We start from the raw sequence: 21179 nt of genomic DNA, 5'->3' as shown, positions 1-21179 counted from the left end.
TTGATGTTTCCATTATCATTATGGTACCATCATCACGTCACGTGCTTTCTTTCTTCACACGAATAATGTTTCAGAAATTAATTTGTGCATTTCAAGTTTCCGCAGATGACTATAACCATCCAGGAGCAATTAGATATCTTTCGCTTTTCCAGGTCTGGCTAGAACCATCACAATTTCATAGCATAATATTATATGACTCGGTGCAGCGGTAACATAACACAATTATATGCATCGTTGCAGTACACGTCTAGAACGTACATTAAGTGTTTTAACAAAGAATCCCTTTCGTTCCTGAGCATGGGCTTAAGAAACATTGAGTAGTAAGGCTTTATTCGGGGGATGAAGGGAATGTGAAGTTGCTCTTCAGTAATCATTGCACCCACATCACACTTGCTCGGAGTTGAAACATTTGTTATGTTATCTTGTGCTACCAAATCTGATTGAGGATGCTGGGTTCCTGGTCAAAAATTTAAACAATCATTGATTTTATTTTTTATTCTTTCCGTTTGCCAAACTCAATAATATTCTAAAATGTACAAAAAATTTCTAACTTTCTTCTACAAAACAACCAAGCAAGCACCGTGACTAAAGATTTAAAGATATAACCAAAATTGAGAAATAGTATTTTTCAAAAATTATTCGGCTCCGTAGTAAATAACACGAAAAGGGTTGATATGCCGTTAAACAAAAAAAACAATAATAACACGAGAAGGGTTGATATGCCGTTAAACAAAAAAAAACCGATGAAGTAGTAAACTCATAAATTTATAAAACACTTCCACCTTCAGATTGTTTAAAGGTATCTCTGTACAGGGGTTTGTCAGAACAATCTGGCATGAGGATACTTTTTCCATAGAAGTAAACCCTGACTAAATATTCAAAATCACATAGTATTCGCAGCCCAAATAAGATCTCCTCACTGCGGCTACCCCACAGCTTTTCCGAGGAAGGTGCATCTTCTCCAAGTGATATTACCTCAAGTAATAGCACAAAGCTGGATACTCCACCAGACTAGATAAATTCTTGTCCTGGAATCCAGTAAGACCATGAGACCAACATGAAAGATATACTACAACGTATAAAAATGGTTAATTGGGGAGAGGAAAATTATGTTCTAAATTTCTTTACTCAGTGTTTGAGAGATAAAGAACTTTAATGGAACATTCAAATATCTATGTATCTCATATAGACTTCAAGTGTTAGCCCCAGGTCGCGGGCCCCTTGATTTCTGAGAACTTCGACTGAAGTAAAATAAAACAAAAAATTTAAAGACAAAGTAATTGCAAATGATTTATCGCGAAATATTTTCAAAGTCGACAATGATTACTTTATTTAATTAAGTATCAATAGTCCATGTGTAGTTAATAGATTTTTAAATTTTAGATAATTAATTAACTTCAAAACAAAATATGTGGGCATATCTGTTTATTGTCAAGTATTTTAATCTGTATATAAGTGCTATATAATCAATTATTAATACTGCAATATTTTAAGTTATGAATTTAATCTGTTTTTTCTATAATATCTTGTCCGTTACTTTTCCAGTTATAACAACTAGTCTTTTACTTTTCCATGTTTAAGCGTAACCATATTTTCATGCTCGCATTTTTCTATTGTAATCCATGATGTTTCCAGATTTCCAATAAAGTCACTTTCTTTTTTCCTTTTTTTCTTTGTTTAATTTCAGTCTTAGTTTTTGCGACCATAAACACATATGTAATAACAATGTACGACACTCGTCTGCTTTCAATAAAATCACCCCAATTATCTCCCTTTCGTGCTTGCGTTCATTATGTCTGCTTCACGAGTTACTTCTCTTTTCGCAACAGTAGTCGCTGAAGCGACGATGTTAATATGAAGAACAGTCATAATAAACATCGATTACCTCCCTATATATTTGAACACCAGAAAACTCATCATAAAATTGATTTTTTACGATATATAGGTGAGGAGCTGATCTTTAAACTGTAAAAATTGTTTGAAATTTGGTCGAAAAATGAATGAGCGGTGAAGTTTTAAAGCTGTACTAAATGACTAAAACTGCCACTTAACCATATATTCAAACACTACCGTGTTTTAATATATGGTTTTCTTCCTTTTTTAGATCCTTTTTTAGATCCTTTTTTAAGATATCATTCAAACACGGTAGTGTTTGAATGATATCTTAAAAAAGCAGTTCTAAATTACTAAAACTGCCACTTAACCATATATGCAAACACGGTAGTGTTTGAATGATATCTTAAAAAAAGATCTAAAAAACCGAATGAAACAAATACATGTACATGCGATTATTATGTGTTATATAAAGACTTCACTTTCTATAAGTAAAACAAAATACTCGAGCTGAGATTGAAATCAAAACCTAACGAAAGTGAGTCAATTACGATAACAATTAGGCCGGCTTGACACACTATTGAAAAAGTGTTTTCAAACGTACTTATTCTTAACATAAAAACATCTGTAATATGAATGACTCCTGCATGCCTCTTCGTGAAAGATAAAACAACAGATAAAAATCTAGTGCCCCCACGTGCCATTTTTCAATTATGACCCCTTAACAGCACTGTTTTTCTGGATGGAAACAGACTAATACCCTATCTAACAAACTTTAATTCATACAGAAACTGATACATGTGCACGCGAGTATTATGTTTTTTTTTAAGAATTCATTCGTAAGTGAAAAAAAAAAATTACTCAAGCTGAGACTGAAACCAAAACTAAAGATAGTAAATCAAGTACTATAATCATTAGGCCATCTTGGCATGATCTTTAAAAGTGTTTTTAAACTTACTTATTCTTAACATAAGGAACTGTCATGTGAACGATTCACGCATGCGGATTCGTAAAACAGTTGGCAAACCCATAAAAATCCAATTACCACATGTATTTTTCAGTTTTTAACCTTTATCAGTCCTGTATTCTGACTGAAAACCGACCAAAAAATTTGTCCACATGTTTGAATACCCCATATATCAAATATCATGCCTTTATAATAAAGATTCGTTGAGTATATTGGTTGAAAATTGTCTTCACACACATTCTCACTTTTATAGATAAATAGATACATATACACATAGAATGCATGCAACGTATGCGCTCGTATTCGCTCTGCCAAGTAAACGCAGATGAGACAAATATACGACGTTATTGAACATGTTATCAAAACAACATTCATCTATTAAAACTGCCTTTAAAAATAGGAGGCTTTACTTTTCTTAGGAAGCCTGTATGGCAAAGTGTACGCCGAACATCAATGTACAGCCATTGTTCATCATTGTCAAAAAAAAACATTGAGAATAGTAGTGAATACAAAGGGTCGCTCATTCTTATGGCTCCACTCCTGTCTTCGCAGCTCCTCAAAGTTATTAAAGAAATAATAGATACAAAGAGCAAGGCATATCTCTTCGTAGTAAATAAATACATTTTTTTCAAAAGGGTTGCTACATATCAACGCCAGGATGCCACTCGAAGATAAGTATTAATATGTGTATTGTAGCCATTGGGTTAGCTGCGTAATAATCGTTTGTGGGGGTAATTTGGTATAAGATTATAACGAGATTATTAACAATAAGAACATTTTAACCAAAGTATAATGGATAAATATTTCATTTGTTTGTGTTAAGGATCAGCTCGATAGATGTATCCATTTTCTTTCTGACATTCCCATGGATGTCTTCAAACTCATCTGACTCGTTAGTCTTGTGGTCTCATTCAATTTACGGTCATACACGGATTTGTAATACACCTTTCTTTGTAAGTAGCTTCTTTTTCCAAACTTAAATGCAACTGTCCAACTTTTAAAATACAGTAGAATTTGTATTTTTCTCTTTCTGCATGTCAAACTTTAACGTCGACCCAAGACTCGGAAACGTTCGTGACGCATGTGAAACCTATGATTTTTTACACAAAATAATCGTAAGAAAAATTGACAAAATATGAAAGGTCTAACTAAGCGGAAGCCTTCTATTATTTTAAACAAGATTTACGCTATATATATATATATATATATATATATATATATATATATATATATACATATATATATGAAATAATATAAAAAATAAACACGAAAGTATAATAGTTTATATCTTCTTTCTTCATTTTTTTATTAGTGAAATGCACGAATAGAAAATATTATGAAAACCAATTTCGACCGTAACTTCGACCATCTTCACTGTAATGAAGGAGATTTACATGCATGAAACAGAATATGGACAAAGAGAAAATAGGTTAACGTATAGCCAATATATATATATATATATGCATATATATATATATATATATATATATATATATATATATATATATGAGTGTGTGCGTGTGTGAGTAAGCATGTGTATATACACGCAGACATGTATATATATATATAGAGAGGGAGATCTGAAAAAAGGAACAAACAAAGTTATATGTCCACCAACGTTTCGTCCTTATTATATATATATAGTTTTCCAATAAATAAATATTAAAATATTTTACTGGTCTTTTATTTTCTTAAATTTTCCAGCCAGAAGAAGTCTTACAATAAAAACAAAACAGTGATGGACATCGTCGGAAAATTATTTCTATAATTGTCAACACACACACATACATACATACATACATACATACATACATATATATATATAAATATACACATATATATATATATATATATATATATATATATAGGAGCAAATAGTTAATAAAACATGTTAAAAAACACTTTGAAAAAGAGTTAAAAACTATTTCATCTGAAAAGGATACATTTAATAAGTGGATAGTCCTTAATCCGCGGAGTTTCGAAGAAATACTTACCTTCTCATCAGAAGGTAGGGATTAGCAAAATACGGGATCGGATTTTGCATACAAATGTACTCGATGAAACTATAAGTAAGTCAAAGATCTTACTTGATAGCAAAAAGTGAAGCAGCAGAAGTAATATGGTGAAGAAAAAAGGTGATTACACGTGAATGCATAGTTTGGTGAAAGAAAAATTATCCAATGACGGTAAAATCCAAAAATATAAATCCAAGAAAGTTAATTGAATTTTCATTTGCACAAGTAAAATCCAAGGAAATCACCTAATTGGAAGAAGATGGTCCATAATAATCCAAAAGGCCGAAATCCATGGAATAATTCACAAATATGTACAAGGAAAAGGGAAAATTACAATAATATTAATAAAAGAAAATAAGATATGCGTTTGACACGGCTGCCGACACAAAATGTAATTAAGAAAGATCAGTGAAGAAGACTAGAAAAAATCAGTGAAGAAGAGAAAAAAATTAAATAGTGATAGAATTAAATATAAAACTGAAAAGCAAATTTCAAAATAACCCAGACAAAATGATGTTAAAAGGCGCGAAAAATATAGGGCAAAAAATAGGTCAACTGAAATGTACAGGTTATTACTCAAGAAAAAGTCAGCAAGATTTGTTAATAGACACTAAATGGAAAAAAATAAATTAATAAATTAATACATAAATAAATAAAAAAATAAATAATAAATAATAAATATTTTTTTTAAATTTTAAGGAAAGAGGATGGCAGGTATCTGCAAATTCCGGATAAAGCAAGTAAGTGTGTCAGTAAATGCATATAGTAAAATATATGTAAATATACATACAGGAAATCAATGTGTAGGTAGATTGATATATTAGATAGATAAAAATATTTAAAGACTAAAACGGAAATTACAGATAATATATATATATATATATATATATATATATATATATATATATATATATATATATATATAAGGTTTGTAATAGTTTTTATCTCAATAAGATTTTTTTCGGATTTTATTATAGGATTTATCCTATTTAGGCTCAAAGAATGAATAATTTATTTTCTAAATTTTAGATATTATTACTCTAAGGCAGAACGGCCGATCAAGAAAATTCTCATTTCGGTTTCCAACTTTAAGCGGGAAATCACAGTTCTTTATAGAAGTTGTTTTGCTTTTTATAGTAAGATTTATCCACCGTCTTGCCGCAGTTTGAAATAAATTGTTTTGATAAAAAGAAATGATTTACTTCTCCCACGGGCAACGCTTAGTAGACATGGTAATTATAAAATACTCCTATTTCTGTTGGCCAATCCTTTTTTGTTTTGGGGGATTTTTTTTTTGTAATATAACATGATACATTTAAAAGAGATAGTCTAATATCATTGGAAATCTTCATTCGTTTGGTAAGTTATCAAATATTTCGCATTCCAATTTATCCAGCACATATTCACATTCTAAGGAATTATCTTTCGGAATAAAGGTTTTATTCTTTGGCATAAACATCTATTTAAATGAGTTAGTTTAAAATGTAGACATTTTAAATTTACTTTTACACTCCTATATTTTTTTAATATGAACAACAGTTTCGTTGAAATTTTCTAAATTGGACTATATAATGAAAGTGAACGTAAGGGTTAGGTTTAGTGTTATATTATTTTTATATGAACAACAATATGGACTATATAGTGAAAGTGCACGTTAAGGTTAGGGTTAGGGTCAGGGTTATATTATTTCAATATGAAATAGAATATGGACTATATAATGAAAGTGAACTTTAGGGTTAGGGTTATATTATTTTAATATGAACAACAATATGGACTACATAATGAAAGTAAACGTTTATGTTTTCGGCTCCCTTTAATAACTGGTAGATATAAAAAGCAAAGGAAAGAATAACGATGTCAGAAAATTTAAATTTTTAAGCACAAAGGAGATGCCTAATCTTAATAATAATAATAATAATAATAATAATAATAATAATAATAATAATAATAATAATAATAATAATAAAATAGAATAAAAACAAGCCCTAAGAAAATTAGAATATCTGGGCAAAGAAAGAAAGGCTTACCATTATAATATTTAATAATAATAATAAAAAAAATGTGAAGAAAGTAATAATTACATAAGAAATTTTAAATTATATGAGTAAATAAGGGAAGGCTTAAGCATAAAAATATCTGGTAATTTTTTAAAAAATTGAACAGAAGAAATAATCACCTAATAAATTTTAAATTTTATGAATAAATAAGGGAAGGCTTTAAATTAAAAATATCTTAAATAAAACAAAATGAAAGAAAGTACACTCATCAATCGTTCATGTAGCGGTTTCTTTTCCTACTTTTCCTTACTCGTTTTATCGATTGCCTCCCCTTTTTTCAGTCCTATTCGTTGTTTTTTGTTGTTTTTTTATTTTTTTGTTTTTGCTGCGGTAAGTTATGTATTATGTATTTTTCTAAATCTTTTCTTGCGTCATTTACACACTCATCATTATAAATTTTGGAATACAGTTGTTAGGCATAAAAGTGGGTAAGGAATGCTATATTTAGTTAAATAAATGTCCGATGTTAAAAAGAAAATTTAAAATTATATTATTGAATTATATGTTGCTTTTATCTTTTCTTAGGGTACTGCGAGCATATTCACCGTCCAGGAAATGAGGTTATACTTGTGCACTGTATCGATGGTTCAGACAGTAAGTATCAATATTTCTTGCTATTTACACGTGGCAACTTTGTTCAATTTGATATCTGTGTACAAGCCAAGTGTTCACCATAATTTCACGATAACCTGTTTAGAAACAGAATCAAACCTTAAAATGCTTCCATTTCAAACGTTTTTCGTATTGAAGAATGACATCTAATCAAGACTAAAAGACACTCGATTTTAAGGGTTAATGAGATTGTAATAATGGTTATTGGATAATGTACATCATATAATTTAACTTTTCTCAGTCCGTACAGTACGCTTTGAAAATTGCCCAATACAAATTTTGAACGCCAAACTGTTATTTAAAAAGATCAATTCGCAGAGTTTGGTTTAAAAAAGACCAATAGTGAAACCACGGACAAGAATATTACATTACCCACTATTTTGTGTATCCTCGTAAAGTAGATGGATTAATAAAGAAGACAGTGGAATTTCCAAGGGTCCCGCTGGTGTATTACTCACGGATCACTATTAATTAAGGCTGTTCGATATTAAGAATACGGGAATCGTCCACATTATGGTAAGAATTAGTATGCTTGAAGACACTTATAAAGATCGTGAAGAGCTGGTTTAATGGTGTATCGTACTTTACTTAATCTCTTTAGGTTTTGCTTCCAATCCCAGTTCGAGTGTTTTTTTGTTTTTTTTTTACTTACAAGAATTGAACTGTTTAGAAAAGAAAAACATAATACTAGCATGCACATGTCTCAGTTTGTTTCCGTTTTTTTTACTTTATTTATAAAGGACCTTAACGTTACGTTTAATACCGGGAAACGCCCAGTACATCTTTTAGTAATAAATATTATGTAAATATTGAAAATAATGATTAAATATCTGATTTCTCACAAGAAATACATACATGATATGCATTACTTGATAGTTGATTTAAAAATGTCTGAAGCTTATTCCATTTTATGTAAGGCTTTTGTAGAAAAGAAACCTCTCTGCGTTACGATTAGAGAAGATCATAATACAAACGTTTTACAACGTGAAACCGGATATAGGATATTAGTTGAGCATCTTGAATGTAAATCCCGATAGTATATATAAAATTAAGATATAACTAAAAAACTTTTATCGATTCAATATTACAGCGAGTTTGATTTGACATCTCGTTTTAGGACATATCAACGCTTTAGAAAAGTGGTCCCCGCTCTTTCTTATAAGGTGGTCCATTTTGGAATATGGAATCAGAAATGATCTTAATCTTTAAAACCTATTATATCTTCATCTATGTTTTGTACAACAAACTGCTATATTTTCCGATTATTGGAATATAGCTTATTTATTCATGAAGTATATATACATTCAGCGAATTTATGGTTATTTTTTTACATTTCTTGCTAAAAAAATTATAAAGTTTCTTCAATAATTAATGAATTGCAAATCAATGTAAAGTTTGTTTGTGAACTGATCTTAATGAGGCGGCTTGTATGGCAGTTTTCAGCCAGCAATAAATAATAAATGACACTCTATTTCCTCTACACACGCGAGAATACCTAAACTGTCATATAAGAATGCGACGATGCTGACGAGCAAATTTACTTTCGCACCTTTCTGTCATCTGTAACTTTTTTTTTATATTAAAAACGAAAATCTCACCTTCATATCAATATATTTTACTGCATTGTATAAATATATTTACAGTCGGCTCAAAATTAATCAACGACCCCGTGGCATTATTGTTGGGACCCACACGTTGGGAACCGTTGATTTAGAGATAATTTATACGTTTAGTTGCTATTACAGCAATGATTTATAGGATTGTGATAGCTTGTGCTTTTGCAAGTGCTATGAGATAAATTATTCTTAAGTGCTATTGCTATAAACTATATAGATTAAGACAGGTATGTGTAAACCCAGCGTAGCGTGACAAAAATAACAGATCACTCTGTCAAACCGAGGCTTTTTTGTAACAAACTGAACATATTGAATCGGGTAATGAAGAATATATGGTGGTCGGTTGGCTGGTTGTATGTAAAGGCCTATCAACATCTAAATGGTTATTGAAGGTGAAAACGGTTTGAAAACATATTTGATCTTCAAAATAATTTATAGAAATTTTTATTTAAGACAATATTTCCTCTTTGTCGTTTTGTTATATTTGCAGTAGTAAAATGTTGCCATTTTTTAAGCTAGATTATAAAAGTAAAGAATGTCCACTTTCTTTAAAAGTTATATTTTTAAGTGATAATGTTTCAATTACTTTAAAAGTTATATTTTTTAAATGATAATGTTTCAATTAATTAAAATGTTATTTTTTTTTAAATTATAATGACTTTAATTACTTTAAAAATTAGATTTTTTTAAAATGATAATGTTTCAATTACTTTAAAAGTTATATTTTTTAAATGATAATGTCTTTAATTATTTAAAAGTTAGATTTTTAAATGATAATGGCTTTAATTACTTTAAAAGTTATATTTGTTAAATGATAATGTTTCAATTAATTTAAATGTTATATTTTTAAATGATAATGTATTTAATTACTTTGAAAATTAGATTTTTTTAAGAAATGGATTTTAAAATAAAACATTGCTAGTGTTTTTAAAATTTTTATTTTAAATGTGTAATATGAATTTCTTGAAAAGTTCCATTTTAAAAATTAGTTGCCACGTTCTTGAAGGGATTTTAAGAAACTGTCATATAAGAATGCGACGTTGCTGACGAGCAAATTTACTTTCGCACATTTCTGCCATCTGCAACTTTTTTTTTACATTAAAAACGAAAATCTCAACTTCATATCAATATATTTTACTGCATTGTATCTTCAAAATAATTTATAGAAATTTTTATTTAAGACAATATTTCCTCTTTGTCGTTTTGTTATATTTGCAGTAGTAAAATGTTGCCATTTTTTAAAAGCTAGATTATAAAAGTAAAGAATTTCCACTTTCTTTAAAAGTTATATTATTAAATGATAATGTTTCAATTACTTTAAAAGTTATATTTTTAAATGATAATGTCTTTAATTATTTAAAAGTTAGATTTTTAAATGATAATGTCTTTAATTGTTTTAAAAGTTAGATTTTTTAAAATGATAGTGTTTCAATTAATTTAAATGTTATATTTTTTAAATGCCAATGTCTTTAATTACTTTAAAAGTTAGATTTTTTAAATGATAATGTTTCAATTACTTTAAAAGTTAGATTTTTTAAATGATAATGTCATTAATTATTTAAAAGTTAGATTTTTAAATGATAATGTCTTTAATTACTTTAAAAGTTATATTTTTAAAATGATAATGTTTCAATTAATTTAAATGTTATATTTTTTAAATGCCAATGTCTTTAATTACTTTAAAAATTAGATTTTTTAAGAAATGGATTTAAAAAAAAAATATTGCTAGTGTTTTTAAAAGTTTGATTTTAAATGTGTAATATCAATTTCTTGGAAAGTTTCATTTTAAAAGTAAGTTGCCACTTTCTTGAAGAGATTTTAAGAAATAAAATGTTGTCACTATCTTATATAGATTATTTTCAAATATAAAATTGTTTAAAGTCAGAAACCCAGTATATTATACAGGGAAGAAGGGATATCAGAAAATGCGTGAAAGATCACTATTTTCGTTTTATTTCTTTGACTTTGCAGAACATGATTAAGTTTTGCAAACCGATTAAAAGAAACAATGCACGATGCATGTGAGTCCGGAAAAATAATAGTTACCATTTCAGCATTACATTAAAATTGCAACATAAACCTTCATTTTATGTGTTACCTAATCTCAACAAAGATCTATCTATATAAAAGCCAAGTACGTCCAAGGATGGAATACTGTTGCCATATCTGGGCAGGAGCTGCTAAAAACAGACTATCCTGCCTTGACAGAGTACAAAATAGACTTTGTGGCTTAGTGGGGGATGCTCTTTTCTCTACCCTGCAACCTCTCTCCCACAGAAGAGACGTTGCAAGCCTATCCTTGTTTTATCGTTATTTCCATGGCAGGTGCTCGTCTGAACTCCAATCTCTGGTCCCCCCTCGCCAATCTTTCACGAAAAACACCCGTCTAGCTGAATCCACTGTGAAAATTTTTCCCCACTCTATATCTGTGCCTAAATCAAAACGCGGATTCCATGAACAAAGCTTCTTTCTTAGAACTGCACGCCTGTGGAACTCTGTTCCGTCTGCCTGCTTCCCACCGGACTACAACTTGGATGTCTTCAAGTCCAATGTTAACAAATTCCTAATGAACCGCCCCCTTAAGTAAACACTTCATCAAATCTCCACACTAACGTAATGTACTTGCAATAACCCTTATCCCTGAGTGGCTTCCGGGCCTTGATAAGTGGTGATCACTGTGTAAAAAAAAATGTATGTTTATGTTTTTAGATGTGCAATATTCAGTCAACACTTTTAAATTGAAAACACACACACTCACGCACATGCACACACATGAAACTGTTCTTCATCAAGATCAAAGTGTAGTATTTGTTCTTCAGATGCTGCACTTCATTTCATTGTTTTCTTTCGGTGGAGGAGAAATCCTTCACGACTGAGACAATTTTTATTTGTGTACCTTTTCTCCACGTTAAAAAACGACCCTGGTGTCTAACTCTGTCCCGTGGGGAAGCATAGTAAATAGGTACTATAATTTTTTCATTTGGTAATATATAAATGTTTGACTGTATTCTGTTTACATTTTTCTGATTAGGGTCTAATTACATGCGACCCCGGGTGGGATTGTAAATGATCCCGGGTGGGATTGTAAGCTGAGTATGTTATGTTAGGGTTCTTCTATAGATAAGGTAGCACTCATAAAATTCACAGCGTACAGCTTATTAGTCGCACCATCTTATGCAGGTTGTGTTTTACGGCAACACGTTATTCCAATAATCGGTCCCCTTATAAAGACATAAGATCAACTAAACCCCAGTTATCCGACTCCTTCTCTTCATCACTTGACAAATATTCACGATGTCAAAAATCTTGCAGGTCAGAACTAAAAAAAATGATACGAGAGGATTCCAGTGGCGTCACATCCTGTCTTTACGTAACGCTTTTCTTGTTTTAAGCGAGCTCAGTTTTCAAAATGGCGTCATCTTTGGCATAGAAGACGAGCGCTAAAAATATGAAGCTAGCATACTTGTGTCTTCCGTTAACAAAAAAAAACGCTGTCTTACTCGTTTTATCGTTTAGTTGAAGAATTTGGCATTCTGTCTGAGAAGAATTCTGGCTACGAACCTTCTCAAATGTTAGGCTTATCTGCTTTCAAAAAAGGAGTACCTTGTTCAGAAAAATCCAGGCTGATTTATCAAGTCACAGTTAAAAAGATTTAATTTCGGTTACTATTTATGCAGCGTTTTATATTTTGTTTAAATACACACGTAATAATCTATATAATACTAGCGGTGTGGGTGAGGGCTTTGCCCAGGCATAAAATCCGTTAAAATATGATATTTCAATTTGTCCACCTTTCGTATATTTATATAATTATCAAACTCAAATTACATTGTAACGGGTGATGTAACCCACTTTCCGGTTTACGACATCTGGTTGCGCATGCGCGCATAAACATTAACCCATAACACCGTAAACAAATACACACAAATCGCTTCTTTTGCAGATTTTGACCTGTGCACTGAAATATTGACGTTATTATTCCGAAATTATTATTTAACATGGAAAGAGTGGGACTGTTTTACAACTGTTCTTTATTACAAATATACTGTAGCTATTTTCTTATAACTAAACCAATTTAATCTGATGAAAAACATAAGAACAATTGTAGTAAAGCAAAGAATACTACTACTACTAATATGACTACTCCTACTACTCTCCATCCGTCCCTTTTCCTTCCTTCTTTTTTTTCTTTTTTTACATTTCTAGATACAAAATAGTTGTGTGAGAACGGTGAATTTGTTGATACATTTACTTATCTGTTTTAATATTAGTTGTATTTTATTTTATTTATTAAGGTTTTATTTTTTGCTTCAGGTTTTATTTTGTTTTATTTTATTTTTGATTTTAAGTTTCTATAACTTGGTTGAAGGATTCCAATATGGGGTTTTCATTCTTATATTTCTCATCAGTAGGTTCATGTGAGTTTTTGCTGCTAAATGACTTTTGTCGGCTTTCGATTCGTAGAAAAATCATGTTTAATTTTCGCTTTTTGAGATATTATTCCTAAAAATAAGTAACTTTACATTAATAGGGTGGATTTTATTTCATATTTAAGTGATCCGTCCGTGATTTTTCATTTTAATATACTTTCATAGAAATTTTTATGTTATGTAAAAAAAAAATATATTTTCTTTACGTCACGAGTGCAACGCTCATACATGAATTCCATAGCTAATACAACATACTGACCCAACGGGTCACGGGTAGTCTAGTATTACTATAGAGTCGTGATTTCAAAAGTAAAAAAAGGATTTGGGTTCCATCAGCTAGAATCGAAACCGAAAACAAAATTGGATCATTTAAAGCTGGTGATGTTACCCCTGTACTAACATGACTCGCATACGAGCTGATTAAATATAAGAAATAAACTAAGCTTATTTTTTTTACAAAATGTATAAGTATTTTCCCCCATTTTGACCCATTTTTGACATCTTAAATACTATTTTTACCGGCTAAAGACCCATAAAAGAACAGTCCATAGAAAAATTCAATCATTAGAAGTCCCTAGAACTGCTTTGCAATTTTTAGTTTCGGATGAAATAGAGTTCCACAATATGGAGATAAACAGACACATATACAGGCTTTTATATATCCTAGATTTGACTGTCTATCTGTCCATTTTACTATTCCTCTGAAACTGTGGGACCCATCTGGTTGACATTTTGTGTGTCCCTTATTGATGATAAGACGTAGCGAACTAAGTATTATAGTATCCATTTGATAAACAATTATACTGCAAAATCATGTTGACACACCGGATCCCGTTATCTCAGCGAAGTTAAGCAACATTTAGCCTGGTCATTATTAAAATGGTTGATCATATGGGAATTCCAAGTAATGTATATGCTGTCTGTTTATATTGGCATTGTTTCCGTCGTCTTTGATTTCTCCTTGCTATTGGACGAAGTAGTGCTGATTCTGGAGAGGTGAGGATGTCGATTGTGTAACCCTTGCATCACAATTATACGCGCAATCAAACTTACAGAGTGTGTGTATTGTCTTTGGATACTAAAGAAAGGCGTTTTCTTAGATTCACAGTTAGGTATTATGAGCACACATTTAATCATATTCAACAATTAATTCGAGATAAAGCATTTGATCTAATGGATTACACCTTTTGCTTGTTGTTTTAAACTGGTTACAAATCAAGAATGTACATATTATTAAAGTGTTTTGCAATATATGTGAAGTGTTTTTGCACCAAGCTGCACTCGTTAGACGCAAAAATCGTCTTTCTATACACTTACAATCACAAGAGGGAATCAAGTGTGATTGGAGCAATCCGTGGAACCAATCGAAGCCGTCCCCTAAATGTATGTCTAATATTCTATGATAACAATGCCTTCGTGTCGCCCTCGCCTCTAGTCAAATACTCAGCGAATGGCGGCAATCAGGTTTAGGGAGGTCATGGTGGTGATGTTCTCGACGTATAACCAAACGAAGTGGTCAAGCGAGTTCAGGTTGGGAGAAGAGAGAGGCAAGGGAATGAAAGGTACAAAGACATAGCACTACTTCTGAAGTCGAGTGTGAGTTTCTTTGGACTTTTAAGCCGGCGCTGAGTCCTACTGCCACACTATTCCAGTCAAATCAGTTAAATAAATGAAAAAAAAATGACTTCTTTAGGCACTTAGAAATAATATATCAAAGTCCCCATCTATCTACCTTGAGCTTCGTCCGCCATCTTGGGAAATGGCCGCCAAATTTCAATTTTTTTTTTTTTTTTTGCTTTTTGTGCGTAAACGGTTAATTTTATGAAAATGACTATTAAGTAAATTATTTTAGCTCATAAAATTCTTTACAAAAAGTGCTCTATGCATTTTTTTTCTACAAGTGATAGTTTAATTAATATAGCAATTTTTGTGAGTGCTCTATCTTATATTGATAGTCTTTTCCACACGACCCATGAGTTGGAGTATGTAGACGAGATTTTTTATCTTGTATCCTCTTGAGGCCTCATCCACAAAAAACTCTCTTCTCTGTCATATGTTTTATTTCTTGAAAAAGTGTGGTCGCCCTGATCTTGGCGATTTTCTTGGACGCTTCATTGTAGTAGAAGTAGATCGTAAAACACGTAATTCCTCTGTAATTATATCACTTGTATCTCTATAGCTAATATCATTTTGTTTCTCATCTTCTGGTGGATAGTGTGTTATTTGCCGGTTATCCTCAGCAGATTCTTCAAAATCTTCTGAGTAATTTTATCTATATCACATGTGGGGATCTCGAATTCATCCATTATTTCTTCCTCAGATTTAATAGTAGAGTTTGAGTAGGAAACCTTTCGACAACCGATACATAAAATGGAACATTTTAAGTCCCCTTTTCCACAGATACACATCCGTACACAATTCTTCGTGCACATGCGATATTAAGTGAAGTAATTTCTCAGGTGCGGGTGGAAAATCTGTGGTGACAGGAACCAAGCCATCGGTTTCTCTTTTCCATCTCTGAAGGTAATGGATTGATCTGCCAAAGTTGAATTCGGTGATACACATGAACAAAAATGTTGTTCTGACGCTGCTGTTGTGGGTCTTCCAAATCTTACTTGCTTTATACAACGTACTGTTGGTCTCGAAATGAATTAAGCCCTAAATCTTCTTCAGGACCTCCATATAAACGGATAAGTAACTTTTCCCTTGCATCAGTCACTGACTTCTGTGTTGATGTCATTTAATTGAATATCTCTGCATGCTTCCTTAATCCTTCTCTCTTTTGTTAAAATCTTAGTAGTTTATGCTTTCCTTACCCGAATAAAGAAGAAACAGTGTCACACTCACTTGCAGCATGAAGGTAAAGGATGTAATCTTCTAGTGAATCAAGGGAAGATTGTACATCACAGAAACTGTAATATCTTGCAGGTTCCTTTGCATGACCAAGATTCAGGGAAAGTAATATTTCTGTTTTCCGGTGTCAGTGCAGCTGCAAGTATAACATGGTCAACATCTTCTCCAACAACAACAATGGTGCTAACAAAAGTTAAACTTTCATGCATTGCTTCCTGTAGAATCAATAAATCTGCATCATTAGTTGTTTGTGTCACTGAGATACCATTTTCAAATAGTTATCTGGACAATTGGGTAAAAAATCTTGATTTGCTATGCTCAGTTGATAGTGATTTTTCTTGACTAACAGAAACCTTTAATAATATCCGTGCTTTAGATCTTCGTTGTCTCTCTGTATATTTTGTTTTAGATTCTGAATCACTGTATCCATCAAACACAATGACTGAATTTGTGTGGTAGTGTTGTACGATGTAAGAGATGTATGCATCATATACATCATCATAAGTTATTCCTTGAATGTGAGATGGTCATACAACACGATGAAGGAGAAAGCCGCCATCGGCAATAAAATCTGCATTATCTAGATTCTGAAACGTTGTGCTAATATCATTGAAACATTGCAGCCTTATTTGTTTTTTTTTTCTCGTGCCCTGTTCAGTGAATAATGCAGATGGTATTGGAGCTCATATTTAAAATAATCTTGCAGATCATCAGCACTGTATGTATTATTCTTTGAAGGAGAAGAGTTATATCAACAGCAACTAGATCGTCTCGAATTGTCACACTTGAGTTAATCGCTGCCAGTTCTTGCGCTTCGATTTTGCATCACTGAAATTTTGTCCAGTTATAGCCTTTATTATAATCGTATATCATATCTTTTGTAGCAATCATCCAAGTTGCAAGTTATATAATCTCAATATTATCTAATATGAGACAGAAACCATTGTGAAATCCTTTTGGGAAATATTCAGTATCTATTATAATCCTCGAAGGTCATACTTCAATGTGCTGCTCATTGTAAGAACTACTTAATCCACAAAACTCTTCAACTTTAGTGCACACTTCACATGAAGCTGACATATAAAGAATCCATCGGCTCAATACATTATCGGTTATCTCTCGCCCATGTGTCAACCTACGTAAGGTTTTCATGGTCCTTATTAGTGTTTGTTCTATAGTAAGATCTGACAATAGACCCGCCCAAATCTTGTTTCAACGCCTTATTGAAAAAAAAAAGAACTTTTTCTTTAAACCTGACAAAATCTTCATCAGGAATACGCTGATTTAAATCATGCTTATCTTGCAAGAATAGGTGACATGATTTTGCATAAGCTAAATGACCAACTGCATGAACGTAAGGTATAAACTCTTGAACACACAGCAGGTGTAATCCCCAATTTCCCAACCTTCCAACATTTTTTTTACACAGTGGTCACCACTTATCAAGGCCCGGAAGCCACTCAGGGATAAGGGTTATTGCAAGTACATTACGTTAGTGTGGAGATTTGATGAAGTGTTTACTTAAGGGGGTGGTTCATTAGGAATTTGGTAACGTTGGACTTGAACACGTCCAAGTTGTAGTCAGGTGGGAAGCAGGCAGACGGAACAGAGTTCCACAGGCGTGCAGTTCTAAGAAAGAAGCTTTGTTCATGGAATCCATATTTTGATTTAGGCACAGATAAAGAGTGGGGGAAAATTTTTCACAGTGGATTCGGCTAGACGGGTATTTTTCGTGAAAGCCTCTATGTAATGTAACATTAAAGTCACACCATCTGAAAATAATGTATCCAAAGCTTAATGTGTGCCTACTTCTTGCACGTGCCTGTTAAATTCCTTCAAAATGTTACTCATGATATGTGATTCCTTTGCAAATGTAAGAGTCGAATTAGGTTTTTTGTACTGCTGCAGCATCGTTTTAATCTAAAGTTTATCCTCATCGGACATTGTTACACCTTCTGAAAGAAGTTGGCCTAATGCAGCATGTGTTAAGAGATGTGCTCGAAATTCTCTAGCAAAGCTGTGCCCTGTCATATTTTTTCCTATACTTAGGTACATAAACTGTTTCCAACACTTCTTTTAATTCACCGGCCATAATGTATCTAATAGAACCCATAAATAACATTAAGATATGAAAGCCACTAAGTTGCAAGAAAACATTTAAAATCAAATGTTTTCAGTAAAAGATAATACCTCACTTGCCTTCCAATATAGTGACTTGTCGAAAATAACGCATGCCAAACACTAATTCGCCTTTTTTTCATGTGTATCACCAAATTCAACTGTGGCAGAGCCATCCATTACCTTCAGAGCAGTGGAGATGGAAAAGAGAACCCGATGGCTTGGTTCCTGTCAACACAGATTTACTATCCGCATCTTAGAAATGACTTCACAATATCGCACATGCACGAAGAATTGTGTACGAATGTGTATCTGTGTGAAAGGGGGCTTAAAATATTCCATTATATGTATCGGTTGTCGAGCGATGTCCTGTTCAAACTCTACTATTAAATCTGAGGAAGAGATAATGGATGAATTCGAGACCCCACATGTTATATAGATGACGATTACACAGAAGATTTTGAAGAATCTGCTGACGATAACCAGCAAATAACAGACACTCCATCAGAATATGTGATACGAAATGAAATTAGCTATGTAGATACAATGACATAATTACAGAGGAATTAAGTGTTTTCCCATCTACTTCGACTACAATGGAGCGTCGTATGAAATGAAGATGTCGCAATGTTTACACTAAGAAACGATAAAAGTTTCCTCAGAACTTTCAATTTCAATGCGTTTTAGGGCAGTTTTATTATGACTCGTAAAGGGTTTCACTGCTATAGATGAACGCAAAGAAATTTCTTTTGCAAACGGCATTTTTCTTAATCTTTCAATTATTTCAGGTTTGATCATTGAACATGCTGGTGTTACACATCCAATAATTCCCATGCAGTGAAATGTGTGAAATCCAACTATGGTGTGCACATCGAAATCTGCATTGTCAAAAACAAAATGCATGAAACCATCAGAAAAAAACTAGTAGGAGGAGTAGATTTAATGCAAGAAACTCCAAACAATTGGTCTTCATTATACCCGATTGAGAAACACAATTTATGAGTTTGGATCTAAATTTCCTATATACGTAAACTCTCCAAGTAGAATAAAAGAGACAAATGACTTTATGGTGCACGGCTTTTTCAGTTAATATGAAGAGAATCTGGAGAAGGATAATTGCAGGGGTCGTATACTTTTGACTTGATGCCCTCTTTTATAATAGCGGCTACAGTCCTAACAATTCTCAATCGCTCTTCTTTCTCACTTTGCAATCTTTCATTATACCATGAATTAGATGCCAATTTATCAGTTTTGCGAAAACATAATATTTGGTGTTTTATTGTGGAGAGTGTTTATGATTATATCACTTCCGTACTTTTCCTGTAATTTGTTTTTTCAGATAGCTAGCACTTACCTTGCACGATTAGTTCTGATGCATTACATCTAGCGATTCATGCAAAGTAAATTAATATTCATCACTGTCTTCCATGTGTCAACAAACTTTCTCGAGGCCAGTTACAATATCTTCATCATTATGCCGTTCACGTTTTCCTGGTGGGTTTACGTGCTGATTTTCTTATAGAAAAAAAACTTGGCTTTACGTTATCTATGGTATTTAGCTTCTTCTGCAACCAAACACTGGGCACCAACTGCAATCGCCGTTACTATTTTGCCGAAGCCATCATTACGATCATTAGTCTTATCCAATACTTTTTTTCCAACCTCTAAGGTCATTACACTACTAACTATCTGCCGGCTATGAAGAGGTTTTTAAGTTTCTGCTTTTTAACAGCACACTTCAAAACAAAATATACACTTTTTCTTGAACTCAAAATCAGTTTTTATAAATCTTAATTTCTGATTAATAGATGACCGTTTTACCTCTTGGTCAGTTGTGTTTTTTCTATTAGCAGCTGTAATATTATTTTCTCTTTTATAGTCTTTTCTGCATTTGACATGCACTTGAACATCTGATAAATTAACCCACTTTTGCCGGTTATCATCTCCTCTTTTCGTACTTGCTTCAACAAGCATCGACATGCCTTTCTTAACAGACATTTTCAACTTCTATTAATCGTTCTTCACAAAGTAAGCATAATTCATTTTGATCCGTAGTTCTTTCCATTTTGAATATATCATCACATTCTGAAATAAAAAAAAAATTAACCTTCTAGAAAAATACTATAAAGCTAAAACAAAAAAATACAGATGCCAGTGATATCGAACCTATAGGGAGTTAACAAAATTACATCAGCATCAGTACAGTATTGAATATGGTAAAATAAAATGTGAGTATCTTTAAAATTATCAGTCACCGAAAATATGCATAGAACATGTTTTAGAAAAACTTCAATTTTGAATGTAATTTGTTCAAACAGTTTTCTCGTAAGATCTACCGTTTTCACGGAAATGGCGAAAAACTTATATTTGGCGGCCATCTTCCAAGATGGCGGATGAAGCTCAAGGTGGGTCGACCGGGACTTTTGATATATTATTTCTAAAAGCCTAAAGAAGTTATGTGCAAATTTTCAGCTTGTTATATTTTTTTCATTTATTATTCCTAATTTGACAGGACTAAACCCAGGGTCTGTCAGAGGCAACTTGAAATCATCTGCGAACCATCTCACTCTTCTACACACCCAGGAACACTTTGTTGTTGACTTTGAATCAGACTTAGAAGATATAAGGTGACATTATTTAGCCCTCATTTCAAACCACACCAAAGACTATAATCGTGA

The 21179-nt window shown here is 32.1% G+C and overlaps 1 protein-coding gene across 2 annotated transcripts in view; it reads left to right on the top strand.

Moving 5' to 3' along the window:
- LOC145293719 (universal stress protein in QAH/OAS sulfhydrylase 3'region-like) overlaps positions 1-21179 on the top strand; it is a 296557-nt gene that overhangs the window by 167848 nt on the left and 107530 nt on the right. For both annotated transcript variants that reach the window (XM_080140160.1, XM_080140161.1), the window contains exon 2: positions 7398-7466. In XM_080140160.1, the coding sequence (XP_079996286.1) occupies positions 7398-7466 (69 nt within the window). The remainder of the gene's footprint in view (positions 1-7397; positions 7467-21179) is intronic.

This window comes from Euprymna scolopes, chromosome 15 (assembly GCF_053919585.1).
Source record: "Euprymna scolopes isolate OS-2025 chromosome 15, ASM5391958v1, whole genome shotgun sequence".
In the NCBI taxonomy this organism is placed as follows: Eukaryota; Metazoa; Mollusca; class Cephalopoda; order Sepiida; family Sepiolidae; genus Euprymna; species Euprymna scolopes.
This window is presented reverse-complemented; position numbering and strand designations above follow the sequence as displayed.